Genomic DNA, 14511 nt, shown 5'->3' with positions numbered 1-14511 from the left:
TACTCCCACGAATACTACCATTCTCTCTCTCTCTCTCTCTCTCTCTCTCTCTCTCTCTCTCTCTCTCTCTCTCTCTCTCTCTCTCTCTCTCTCTCTCTCTCTCTCTCTCTCTCTCTCTCGCCGGACACAGACACATACACACACCTGTTGCTGTTGTCATGTTCTCGTTTTGCCTTAAGTGGCGTCAACCTACACACACCACCATAACACACGCCCACACCCGCCCACTACACACCCACACACACACACACACACACACACACACACACACACACACACACACACACACACACACACACACACACACACACACACACACACACACACACACACACACACACACATATAGATGTCAAAATTATTCTTGTATTTTCACAACAACATCAGGTTTTCGATTCTTATAATATCAACACCCGTCAGAATATTATTCGTATATTAGAAGCACATGTATACATAAGAGCGTATGTACGAGTATGCTGTATATATATATATATATATATATATATATATATATATATATATATATATATATATATATATATATATATATATATATATATAACCCAAAATAACTTTACTGAACCGAAATAAAAGCTACAGACACTAAGGAAATCTGAATAACCTTAGATGAGAGTCCACATTGAACCAAAAAGGAAATTTCAGTATATAACCCTAGATAACTTCACTGAATTGATATAATAGCTTTACAAACACTAAAATTTTTTTATTTTTTTATTTATCTATTTATTTTTTTGTTGTATCCGTTGCAGCTGTACACTGCACAAGACTGTTTTGTTACGTTATAGGAGAAGGCATTGCAGTCAGAAGATTGTTTTTGTTATATGTATCTTTTTTTTAATGGTGCAAGTGAGGAAGACCCAAATGCAAAATCCAAATTCAGAAAAAAGAAGGCTCTCCCAAATTCTCTTCCCAAAATTGCCTTGAAATAGTAAACCAGTGATGAAACTTTGAGCATGTTAAGAGCCATAGCACCTGCTGGTAAGAGAGAGAGAGAGAGAGAGAGAGAGAGAGAGAGAGAGAGAGAGAGAGAGAGAGAGAGAGAGAGAGAGAGAGAGAGCACAATCATGAATTTGCATATAACCTAAACAAACAAAATATCAAATAAACAAGAACATAAGATGAATAAAAAAAAAAAACTAGATAATACGAATAAATAAATAAAAAAAATAACGCCTGAGGAGTATGGCATAAAAAGAATGGAAGATAAATGAATAGATAAATGAGAGGAGAGTGAAAAGAGGGGAGGAGGAATAAGAAAGAATGAGAGAATAAATGAGAGGAGAGTGGAGACGCAAAGTGAAGGAGAGGCGGTGGGGGAATGAAAGAAAACGAGGAATAAATGAGAAGAAAATGGAGAGGTAAGAAAATGAGAAACGAGAAATAAATTAATGAATATGCAAGAGTGTAATGTAACGGAGAAAATAAAACTTAAATAAACGAGGAAACAAGGAAGAAAAGGAAGTAAATAGGGGAAAAAAGATAAATTAGTAAACAAGTGAAAGGAAAACTAATAACTTAATGAACAGAGAGAGAGAGAGAGAGAGAGAGAGAGAGAGAGAGAGAGAGAGAGAGAGAGAGAGAGAGAGAGAGAGAGAGAGCAGTTGTGGAAGTGACTTGAGAAGGAGAGATGTGTTGAAGAAGAGGAGAGAGAGAGAGAAGGGAGTGAGGGAGGAATGAGGTTAACGAAGTTGTGTCCTCATTAACGAACGAGTCACGCTGATTGTTATTAATTGTGTGAGGGAGGAGAGGGAGGAGGAGGAAGAGGAGAAGTAACAGGAGAGGTGAGGGACGCAGAGGAGAAATTGAGTGGGTGGGAGGATAGATGAAGAAACGAGAGAAAGGAAGGAGAGAGGGAGGAAGGGGGAGATGTAAGTAGATGAAAGAGAGGAGGATGATGAAAGGGACTAGGTTAGGTTAGAGAGAGAGAGAGAGAGAGAGAGAGAGAGAGAGAGAGAGAGAGAGAGAGAGAGAGAGAGAGAGAGAGACGTATAGTACATGTTAATAGAGCAACATTACAAAAGAAAAAAAAAATACACGAAACAAAATAGAGGAAAGAAGAAAAAAATGAAAGATACAAGAAAAAGGGAAGTTTAAAATCATGATAGTTTGTGGTACTGAAATGAGGAAGGAGGAAGAAAAGGAGGTGGAAGAAGAGGAAAGAGAGAGAAAAAAGAAAATATTAGGCGGGCTGACAAACGGTGTTGATTTAAACCAAGAGAAAAAAAAAGATGAGAAAAGACAAGGATAAGCGTATAGATGGAAAATAAGGTGGAGGAGAAAGGAACAGGATTAAGAACAAAAAGCAAGAACAGGAGGCAAGAACGTGAAAGAAAGTCAGGAGGAGTAAGAGGAGGTACAGAAGGAAATGACTGGTGAAGGACGGAAGGAAAACAAGTGAAGAAGAGAATGTAAGGAGGAACTGATGTGGAGAAAAAAAAAATAAAAGGAAGAGATTGGGGAAAAAAAAAAAACAATGAAAGGGAAGAAAGTTAGGAAGAAGAGGAAGAGGAAGCGAAGAGGAACATTAGTAAAAGGAATGGAGGGAAGAGAAGAGGGAAGTGAGAAGGAAGCGAAAGAAAGGCAGATTAAGGAAGAAGTGGAGGGGAAGAAGGAAGAGGAAGAAGTGGTGTTGAAATCATTAGTGAAACCGGCTGGCATGACCTTGTGTGTTTACCTGTTATTACCAGGCACATGACAGCCTGGTACACCTGCCCTGCTTCCCTGCTCCACCCCCTCCTCCTCCCTCAAGGCCACCACCACCACCACCACTACCTTATTAATATTTACACCATTACAACAGTTATTAATGCTATTTTTATTATTACTACTACTACCACCACCACTACCACCACCACCACTTTTTCGACAACAACAACAACAACAACAACAACTACTACTACTACTACTACTACTACTACTACTATTACTATTACTACTACTACTACTACTACTACTACTACTACTACTACTACTACTACTACTACAATACTTCTCACCACTGCCATGTTATTAAATACCTGGATCACCATTACTGCATAACTTATCTTAACCAAACCTAACCTAACCACCTCCACTATCACTCGTCATTTCCACCATACATAAATCAACCGCTCATCTCCACTACAATTATCTTTACCACCACCACTACCACCACCACCACCACCACCACCATCATCACCACCACCACTATCTCCACCACCAACAACAACAAGGATGAGTTGGAAAACTTCCTGAAAATGACTTGCTTATACTTGCCCGTGTGTGTGTGTGTGTGTGTGTGTATGTGTGTGTGTGCAGGGGAGGGGCTGTTGACGCTTCCCTGGCCAAGGTGAATTATTTTAGGGCTCTGATGGGCCGACGTGTCTTGGCCCGCGAGGTGTGTGTGTGTGTGTGTGTGTGTGTGTGTGTGTGTGTGTGTGTGTGTGTGTGTGTGTGTGTGTGTGTGTGTGTGTGTGCGCGCGCGCGCGCCCCATCCCCCTCCCTTTTTTCCCCTATGGTTCTCCTATCCCATTTTCTTTTCCCTTTTACACAACTTTACTTTTTCGTCTTCTCTCTCTTCTTGCATCTCCTTAATACATCTGTACTTTTTTTTTTCTAGTTCTTCCTTCTTTTCCTCTCTTCTCTCTTCTTTCTCTATTTTTCACTCGTCCTCTTCTGCATCTCCTCTACCTCCTACACTTTGTCTTTCCTTCTCTTTTTTGTCCTTCTCGGTTCCTCTCCTCTTCCCTTCTTTCCCTCTACATATCTGTTCTCTCTTCCTCCCCTCTTTTCATCTTCTCATTCCTTCCTTCTCTATACACGTTTTCCTCTCTTCCTCCCCTCTATTCATCTCTCTCCTCTACCCTTTCCACAACCTTTATATTCCCTCTATTCCTTTTTTTTTCTTTTCTTCCCTCTTCCTTTTTATTTCTTTCTTTCCCTTGCGATTACCTTTCCTTCCCTATACTCCTGTTTCCCTTCCATTCTTCCCCCTTCCACTTCTTTACTCCCTTTAACACAGTCACACACACACACACACACACACACACACACACACACACACACACACACACACACACACACACACACACACACACACACACACAGTGATACCCTTCCCATACCGCCCCTCGTCATCCCTCCCTGTCCTCCTCCTTCACACACCCTGCTCCCTTCACCATCCCACATACTCTCGTCTCCCCCTTCCACATCCTCTCATCTCCCACGCACCTCCCACTCCCTTCACACACACACACACACACACACACAGACACACACAATCAATCTACTTCGTCTCCGCGCACTCCTCACACGCCCGTAGAAATCTCGTGATGGGTAAGGGCCGGGAGGCTTAGGGTGTGAGTGTGAGCGTGGCAGTGAAGGGAATGGATGGCAGTGAGGGCGGGGGAAGACGGGGGTGCTGTTGGGGCGGCAGGAGTAGGAGGGAGGAGGGGAAGGAGGGAGGCAAAGGAGTGGGTGCGGTCTAGATGCAAGAGAGAGAGAGAGAGAGAGAGAGAGAGAGAGAGAGAGAGAGAGAGAGAGAGAGAGGGTGTTTTTATAGGAGAATGAGGAATTGTGTGTGTGTGTGTGTGTGTGTGTGTGTGTGTGTGTGTGTGTGTGTGTGTGCGCGCGCGCGCTCGCGCGTCCGTGCGCGTGCGCATTAATCACTCATCATATTATCTCGACATGCAATTTATAACTCTCTCTCTCTCTCTCTCTCTCTCTCTCTCTCTCTCTCTCTCTCTCTCTCTCTCTCTCTCTCTCTCTCTCTCTCTCTCTCTCTCTCTTCAATATTGTTTATCCCCCGCCGTCTTGTGTCGTGTTTTATAGTTTATCATAATGTAATGCTATAATCTAAATTATGGCATGCGGTTTTCCTTCCTCTTCCTGATTATAGTACATTAAATCATTACCTTTATTAGAATACTCCATTTTCTATAGGTGATTTTATGCATGTGTAGCTTTTTACGGGTATGTGATTGACAGATTTACTGGTTGATTGACTGTGACTGACTGGCTAACCAACTGACTGACTAATTGATTGACTGACCGACTAACTAACAGACGGACGGATGTACTGACTGATTGATTGATGAACCAACTAAATAACAAACTGACCAAGTTGGTAATTAACGGACTCTATAAATAATTAGTAGATTGTCTGACTTATACATATATGTAATGTACTTCCTTTTTTACTTTTTGTAGGTATGTTTATGTTTATGTGTGTGTGAGTGTGTGTGTCTCCTGACGGCGGTGTTGTGTGTTGCAGGCTCACCGCACACACCATGTACCTGAACGTGAATCTTACGCCGCCACCCCCCGCGGCGGCCGAGGGCTCCTGCACCACTCCCAAGACGCCGGAGATCCTCAACTCCCTCATCAACCTGACTAGTCCACCCCTCCCCCACTCCTACTCCCAATACCAATGCGAGGTGAGTGAACCATCTATGTTTCTCCCTCTCGTTTCGCCGCCTCCCGATACAGCCTGCGTGTCAGACAGGCGGTGGTTTACATTGTTAGTTGCCGCCAGTGTTTTCAGGCATGTACAAGGTTTATCAGATTTATTGCTAAGAGGACCGATATTGTTGGGTGCGGCTACTTTGCCGCGATCCAGGGCGGGGCAGGGAACGACGTGCGAGTTGGCATGGCGGGAGTGATCAGCGGTGCGGTGTATCTTTGCAGCTGGATAGCGGGGCGCTCCAGAGCCCCGTCAGTGACTTGAGCAGCCCCGGAGACGAATTCGGCAGCATCGGCAGGAAACAAGGCGATATGCGACACCTGGCGGAGGCGATGGGCAGCTGTGGAGAAGGTGGCCTGGTGGGCGGGTCCCCCGGCACCTCAGGTATGGGCGGCCCCCTGGCTGGGGCCTCGCCTCCCTCCACCCCCGATCTGCCCTCGCCTGTCAACACTGTGGAAGCCACCAAGTCAGCCCTCATCAAGGAAGGCCTCAAGTTGCAGATCCGCAGCAAACTTCAGGCAGCCGGCGTCGACACTCCTGAGTCCCTCCTCGACGAAACCAAAATCTTCAAAGACGTAAGCAATGATGTGAGTACCGGCGGCACCCTCGCCTTGCATCTCACTGCTTTTTGTTCTAGACTTAAGACATCAGTTACGACATTCTTTCTTGTGTTTCTTGATTGGTACTTTAAGGAAAACCTTTATTAGACCTGACGGATCAGTTGTTCACGCTGTTCTCATTTTTAAGTTGATCCTTCCTTATCCCCGACACGTGCTGGAACCGCCGCAACGCTCCTTCTTACACACCGTTCATCGTGGCACTTACCTCACCGCCGCTAGACTCTTAGGTACTCGTAACGTGCTTCGTGACTCATAGTCGCCGCCTCCCACACCTGTCCTGATAGGCGGCGATATCTGGAGGCCGCAGGTACGGCGAGATAAGGCTGAAGACCACGATGCGATGCTCTTAGCGGTCTGACACAACCAGGCACCCTCGCGCTGGCTAAAATGGTCGCCTAGTACATCATTCCCGCTCAGTGAGGCGAAGAATGCTAATTAGTCACTAAGAGTTTCGTCAGCCGGTCTTAAGATGTAATACACACACAGCGGTCGCCTTCATTTGAGTGCTGGTCTTGTGGTATAAATCCTCATCCTCCTCTTTCTCTTCCTCTTCTTCTATGTAATAATAATAATAATAATAATAATAATAGTTTTATTTCGCCATTAGGCATATTATAATTATAATAGTACAGAATAAAGGAAAACTTAAGAACAAAAAACATAAGAGCTACATTACAACTACTATATTGCAGACCTAATTATAGGCCCAAGAGTAGCCTCATCCACTCCCGGTGAATGCCCCCTCCCCCCACCACTACCAACATGCGCACAGCTGTTCCTGACGGAGTTGATGATGGAGTTATCCCGCATCTCCACTCTACCCATCAAACTGAGTGCGGCGTGTCTGCATATGCTGCCAAGATATCTCAGTGAAGGCCAGACAGCCCGAATAGCCTTTTAAGGATGTCATTAAGACACACTTTCAGCTCTGTAGCTCGGTGGCCACAACGAGTTGCAGTACAAGAAGAAGCAGTGGCTCCTGAATAACTCCAGCTTCACCTCCTTGGTAGAGAAAGAATTTTCTGAGCAGTGCGTTGTCCACCACCATGAACTGTCTGGTCTGCTTCCTGATGTCCTCATCATCAGTCATGTCCTTGGTCAGTACGTGTCCAAGATACTCGAAGGTATCGACAAACTTGAGTGCAAAGGAGGAAAAAGGCCGCTCACTTGCCGCTCCTTAAAATGTTAAATAGCAAAAGAGTTCCAAACGGCATGATCAACTTTTTACATATAGTACCGTAATACCAAGAGCGCTGGTGGTGAAGTACAGTAACATTTCTAGTTTGCTAGAAGCCGACAGCCAGATCGAGCGTGAGTGTCAGGAATCATTCATAAAGCAGAGTAACTTACCTATATACCTCAGGGACTATCAGAAGTTTTGCGCTCTGTAACCAATAGCCACCTTGATCGGAGGTTGCGGCGGCGTGCTATGTGGAGATCAAGTAATATCGTGTATCGAGGGAAGATAAAGAAAATAAACAAACAAAACAGGGACCCCTTCGTACACCTTATCTCCGGGCCAGTGCTCCCCCACCCTACTTATCTCCCTCCCTCTCTCTCCATCAATCCTCCTGGCCACTCTCTCTCTCTCTCTCTCTCTCTCTCTCTCTCTCTCTCTCTCTCTCTCTCTCTCTCTCTCTCTCTCTCTCTCTCTCTCTCTCTCTCTCTCCTATTCCATCTCAAGCTTTTGTCACCGCCTCCTCCTCCTCTTCCTCGTCGTCCCTGTTTTTCCTTACCACCAAAACCTCATTCTCCCTTCCTGTCCTCATTCCTCCCTCGCTCCCTCCCTTCCACCCTCCGCCGCACTCCACCCACCCCACACCCACACACATCCACACAGTTACATGACATTTGACTGGACATTAATTTTCGCATGCCTCACGCCCACGCCCACGCACACACCTGGGGACTTGCTGGACGGCATGGGACTTTAACTATCACCTTGCATTCAATTTTCTCCTTTGTTTTTGCTGCAATGAAGGCGTGGAGGGCTGAGTGAAGGTGGTGAGCTGCCCGCCTGGTTATCTCGCCCTGTGTCATGGAGCCGATGATAGGATGAATGGTGGAGCTGTGGTGGCGGTGTGAAGCTGTTGTGGAGTTGGGTCAGGCACTACATCTACACTACCTACGTACTTACATCCCTGGCCCCCTCGATCCACAGCTGACGGAGGAGGACGAGGAGCGGCGACGACGGCGGCGTGAGCGCAATAAGGTTGCCGCCACGAAGTGCAGGAACAAGAAGAAGGAGAAGACGAATTTCCTCATGGTGGTAAGTTTTGGGGTTCGTGTAGGTTAGTGTTCTTGGGTATCGCATTGATGATGAGGGTGATAATTATATTATTATTGTTATTATTATTATTATTATTATTATTATTATTATTGTTATTGTAGTTGTTCTTCGGTATCGTAATGATGATGACGGTAACAATAATAATAATAATAATAATAATAATAATAATAATAATAATAATATTATTATTATTATTATTATTATTATTATTTTATTATTATTATTATTATTGTCTTTGTTGTTCTTGTTATTAGTGTAGTAGTAGTAGTAGTAGTAGTAGTAGTAGTAGTAGTAGTAGTAGTAGTCTAATACACATTATATGAATTAAAGCATTTACTTTACAACTTCATTCCAAAAGAGAACAAAGAAATGTTAAAGAGGGCACTTGTACAGGGCGTGGCAGGATTTTGTACTCACCCGCTCCTGCTCCAGCTAATTCATTCACTCCATGAATTAAGATGGCTTCATTTATTCAGTGAGCCAGAGCGTGGCAGTGTTACTCATTTGCAAAACTTATTCACTCCTTGGGTTAAGCTAGCTTTGTTTGTGATCCTAGAAATGAATGGATTTGCAGAGCAGATGAATAAATAGATAAATACATCAAGTTATATATAATGAATTAATTTATTCCATCTATCTCATGAATAACCATATTGAAAATATTCTTTAACACTAATGTGTTTTCCAGTTCACTCCTTAGGTTAAGCTGCTTTAATTTACTTCTATTTTGATTTATTCTTTATTCAAGGATTTCTTCATCCTGGAGTTTTGAGTCAATAAACTGTAAGCAATCATTGAAAGTTTGCAAAATATTGTGACACTCAGCACTTTGTGTATGTGTTTATGACTTGAAGGAATCAGAGAATTTATAGGATGCCATCATGAGGCAGGCACTCATTAAAGATGTGCATAAGACTGTAGCAACATCATGCAGCCACACTCATAACTTTGTTCATGCTTCACAGGAATCCGAGAATGTAGAGGATGTCAACTTGAGGCTAAAGTCAGAGATTCAACGGTTAACCTCAGAGAAAATGAAGTTGGAGAAGCTTCTCGGTGATCCCAACCACCGGGCCCACTGCCGCCATACTGGCCGCTGCGCCAAGACACAGACCAGGCCGCCACTTGTCATAGTTACGCCAGCAGAATCACCTGGCGCCACCACCTCCAGCTCTTGCTCTTCCTCCTCTGCCTCCTCCACCACATCCTCCTCTTCCTTGGAGAGCCCCACCTCCCCTCCGCTCCCTTGTTCCTCAAGCTATGAGCCCCCTACCACAGTAGTCCCACATGTCACCTCCCAATCCCAGAGCCCCCTGTCCATGACAACTCTGCCGCCTGGCACCACTACCACTTCATCTGACTCTGTTTCCTGTGCCTCATCAACCTCATCTCAATTTCTGGCACCGAAATACAGCCCGACGCAAGTCATTAACCAGAGGCACCATCCCTACCAGTTCCCTGGACGGTCCCATCAGTCCTCAGGTGTCGGAGGGGAGAAGCAAGGGTATGGAAGTCCGGCCTCAACCCCTGACTGCCAGACCAAGCCTAATTACAATTATACTTGCTTGGGAGTGCCCCAGACCCACGAGTTTGTCCCGCCCACACTGCCGTCCCAGAAACCAATGTACACTGCGCCCAAGTCACGTAGTGGCGGTCTAGTAAGGTACAACCCGTACAGCACGCGGCCGCCTCCTGTCACCTCACCCCTGGCCACTCACACACACCCTCAACCAAGAACAGTGGTGGCGTGTGGGGACTCGTATGTCCAGGCAAACAATAATACTGGTTGTGGGCGTGAGGACCAGCAGGTGTATGTCACAGACATGCACACAAATCAGTTTTTCCCGCCATGTTCCTATAGTAATATGTGACCCTCAGCCATGTGGGTGTGAGTGTTGCACGTGTGCTATTCGGGTTGTTGCCTTCCAGGTGGTGCTGTATATAGTTCAATGGACATTGCTCCATACACTTCTTTTTTTTTTTTTTTTTCCCTCTCCCTGCAAGGGCCAGCCAAGCTGTGAGTTGCACTGGGACTCCTGCACAAGTTTTCTTTTTGGCCTCATATATTTGGCCAGGTTTAGAAAAGTTTGCTTGCATTGTAATTTTGCTGATGGGCAAGTTTTGTTGTTGCATGTTGTTTTATGATATAGCCCTCAGACTTTCTGATGGTTTGCAGACATTTAGCCAAGAGGCAGGATTGTGCCTTTTTGTGACTACTGTGTTGTTGTTGCTGTTACTGCTAGTGCCGGGTTGATTTTGGTGTTAGTGTGCGTGTGAGTGAGTGCTCCGGAGCCGGTCACTAGGGATTAGCACCTCTCGCTGGACATTCTTTATATTGGCCAATGTTCTTTGTGCTATTTGATCCATACATATATATATATTTTTATTAACTATATTTTTCATAAAAGAAATGTTGGCAAATATGACACGATGCTGAATGATTTAGGTACAAACTCCACAACATTCCTCTCTCCCTGTATAATGGTGAAGGACGAGTTACACCCAGCCACCAGGAGCTCCAGGCTGACCTCCACCAGCAGAGCTGTGACGAGCCTTGGCCTGTGCAGTGTCCTGAAGGCCTGCCATGATAAGCAGCTGCAGTATTCTCCTCCACAGAATGCTGAATGTGGTGATTCACTGTCACTTTCAGTGTCCCTCCAGCTGTTGTAATACTTGAGTGTTGTTCCGCCTCCCAGAGGCGACACTTACTGAAGACTGTAACCGTCACAGACAATGTCAGTGCCATGTTTGTGTGTATCGCACCCTTCGTGTTTTGTGAAGGTGTCTGTATACCCAGTATTGTCATCCTTGAGTATTCCCCGTCACTATGTGTTGTCCATCACTTTCCCAGGCCTAGTGCTTGGGGAGCCCCAGTGCCCACCTGATGCCACTAGTGATGCCAGAGCTTGGGCTGCCTGGACACAGGTGTCCACTGCCCATCACCCACTCCCACTATTGTCAGCTCCCTGTTCCAGACAGCTGGCTGTTGAAGGAACTTGTCCTTTGTCAATGGTGTTTTATGTGTAATGCTTTCCAGCACATGGTCACATTGTCTTTTTGACATCTGAATTTGACTGCAGGTTTCCTGCCTAACTGAAGTATTTGGCTCAAATGCCTTATGGTGCTATACTGAATATGAACATATGAGTGAGGTCTGTGGTTCTATTCAGACTTGACTGTTACATAGTGTGATACTTGACTGTGTAGAAATTCATCCATTGTGACTTGAACCAGTCTCTGAGACAATCTTTATCTCTTTCATCTCATACATACATCCCAAACCCTTTTTTATACCTGTTCCTTTGATCACACCTGTGCCTTTCCAAGACTTCCCCATCCACAAGCCTTACCTTCCCAACCCTGACCCACCTGGCCCAGTTTGGGGAGGGAAGAGAAGGAGAGTCTGCAGAACATGGTGGTGGTGGTGGAGGTGGTTGTTCTGCTGCATGGCCACCACAACCTACCATCCAACTGTCTGCACCACTCAAAGCAGCCGTCCAGCTCTACTGGCAGCCGCCATACATGGTCATCTATGTCTGAAAACAAATGATACTTGCAAGTTTCCTTCATAAACTAGGTAAGATACAAAATTATAATAATAATATCCTCTACATAAATCGGTGGCTTGCTTATGATCGTAAATTTGTTATAAGAAGACCACATTTATTTTTGTTGCTTGTTTATATTCATTTAATTTAAAATTGACTTTGGCCTTGAATTACATGGGATGAGAAAATGGTGTTACTAATGATAAGGGGAGAGATTGTAATGATGGGTACTCAAATTCCCCATAAATTTAATGTAAATAAATGCTGCATTTTTTTTTTAATTTTTTTTCTTATTTGTAAATTTGAAGTTCTAGAGAATCAGTGTTTGGATAATGTAATTTGTTTATGTAGGGATCACATTCATAGCAATCATCAGCCTAATTATATTTATACTAGTTACATGAGAAGTGTGTTAACATTGAACAGACTACCATTGCTTAATATTTGTGTCTCCTTTTAACTAACAAATATCTGCTTGTGAGGAGTATCAGACTACTTAATTTAGTTTGACATGTAGAACACAATTTGTCATAAAGAATATGAGGTAGCATTTGAAAAGAAGATAAAAACAAGTACTACAGGCGTCTTGGTATTCATGTATTAAAACTTTCATTTGATAGGTTAATGAAATTCACGAAGTTTACAATAGTACTAAAAGGAAGAGTTAAGAGAATAACAAGACTGAGGTACCTGAGCGCTCTCTCTCTCTCTCTCTCTCTCTCTCTCTCTCTCTCTCTCTCTCTCTCTCTCTCTCTCTCTCTCTCTCTCTCTCTCTCTCTCTCTCTCTCTCTCTCTCTCTCTCTCTCTCTCATGCCATATGACCTTGTTACGGCACCATAACTCACTTAATTTTCTATGTAGAATTCTCTCTCTCTCTCTCTCTCTCTCTCTCTCTCTCTCTCTCTCTCTCTCTCTCTCTCTCTCTCTCTCTCTCTCTCTCTCTCTCTCTCTCTCTCTCTCTCTCTCTCTCTCTCTCTCTCTCTCATAGGTGAAGGAGCCACATTCACCCACCCAGCAACCCTCCCGCCCCATTTCTCAATCTGCTGCAGGTCTTGGTGCCCTATCCTAACGCGCAGTCTCTCTCTCTCCCCCAACAGGAGCGAGAAGGACGGCCGCGGTGGGTGAGGCGAGGCGCAGTCCCCCATCACCCACCCACACAGGGTGGCGCCACACTTCGCTGCCCCCACACCACCGCCACACTCGAACACACGCAACACGACTCTGAAACGAACACGCTACGAAAAACGACATCGCTGACCCGGCGCCCCTCCACCGACGAGGTCTCTGTTTCTGCCGTGACGCTCGCATTACACGGTGAGGGGCGCCCGAGGTCGGGGTGACTCTGCATAGAGCCCTTGGAGGGAGGGAGATCTATTCTTTAGCTTCCGTCCGTTGTGGTATTACCTGCCGCCTCGTAGCCTCACGGTGACAAGCTTTAACGATAGAGGTGACCTTTGAGCTAATCAATGCATTCTGACTGCAGTAACGTAACACTAGGTAGGGTTACCAGCAGGAGTGTAACATTTGGTAATACGATAATAACAACTGTGATGGTAGTTGACAGTCTCTTTCTCTCTCTCTCTCTCTCTCTCTCTCTCTCTCTCTCTCTCTCTCTCTCTCTCTCTCTCTCTCTCTCTCTCTCTCTCTCTCTCTCTCTCTCTCTCTCTCTCTCCACGGTCTCTAACGATGACGACCCACTGATCACAACTTCGACACGTCTTCCGCCTGTGGTTCTCGCAGGGCGCACCGACACTTATTTTCCCCGATGAACTTCTAATCAGAACACACAATGCATAATAATATTGGCGATCATACATACACGGTGAACATAATGTACATTTAAAAGACATATAGAGTATATATATAAATCTCTCTACATATATATATCACATACATTTATGATTAACAGCTATCATAACTTCAGTATTTTTATAAAGCTGTTCTAATTAGGCCAAAGCACAGAAATAAACTCTGCACAATTCGCTTATGATCTTTTGTCTTCATCCTGTGTGTGTGTAAAAAGGGAATTGGTTGGTTTATATATATATATATATATATATATATATATATATATATATATATATATATATATATATATATATATATATATATATATATATATATATATATATATATATATATATATATATATATATATATATCTGAACTTGTAACAACAAAGCGGAAGCCGCAAGAAAGCAGAAGTCCTAAATATGTATCACTGAAGATGAATGTCGGTTAAGATAAATAAACAATAATAAAATAAAACTAAAAACTAAAAATATAAGATTTTAGTCCTACCCCATCTTGTGGAAATTACGTGAGTGCAAAAGCGAACAGTCTACGCCTTTGCAGGAACAAGGAGATATAGCAATTGATGACTCTAGTGAATTACAATAGGGATCAATAATTAGGAACTAACTGTAAGACACCCATAATTGCCATTCATTTTCACAAAGTGATATTCCAACTGATCTATTAGTCCTGCAAATAAATACATAAATAAATAAGTAAATAAAAATAAACAAATAAATATAATAAAAAATAAAATAATAATATTAATAATGATAATAATAATAACAATAATAATAA

At 43.8% G+C, this 14511-nt stretch overlaps 1 protein-coding gene across 2 annotated transcripts in view; it reads left to right on the top strand.

Annotated features, from left to right (window-relative positions):
- Positions 1-13902, top strand: part of LOC135102816 (protein c-Fos-like) — a 39647-nt gene extending 25745 nt beyond the window's left edge. The window contains exons 2-6 of one of the 2 annotated variants that reach the window (XM_064008353.1): positions 5273-5435; positions 5686-6048; positions 8243-8350; positions 9337-11948; positions 13017-13902. In XM_064008353.1, the coding sequence (XP_063864423.1) occupies positions 5289-5435; positions 5686-6048; positions 8243-8350; positions 9337-10242 (1524 nt within the window). In that variant the 5' untranslated portion in view covers positions 5273-5288 and the 3' untranslated portion in view covers positions 10243-11948; positions 13017-13902. The remainder of the gene's footprint in view (positions 1-5272; positions 5436-5685; positions 6049-8242; positions 8351-9336; positions 11949-13016) is intronic. The other variant, XM_064008354.1, reaches the window with a different exon arrangement.
- Positions 13903-14511: the final 609 nt, after the last annotated feature.

The sequence above is a fragment of the Scylla paramamosain genome, chromosome 8, assembly GCF_035594125.1.
Source record: "Scylla paramamosain isolate STU-SP2022 chromosome 8, ASM3559412v1, whole genome shotgun sequence".
Lineage (NCBI taxonomy): Eukaryota > Metazoa > Arthropoda > Malacostraca > Decapoda > Portunidae > Scylla > Scylla paramamosain.
Note: the sequence above shows the minus strand (reverse complement) of the source record. Positions and strands in the feature narration are given on the sequence as shown.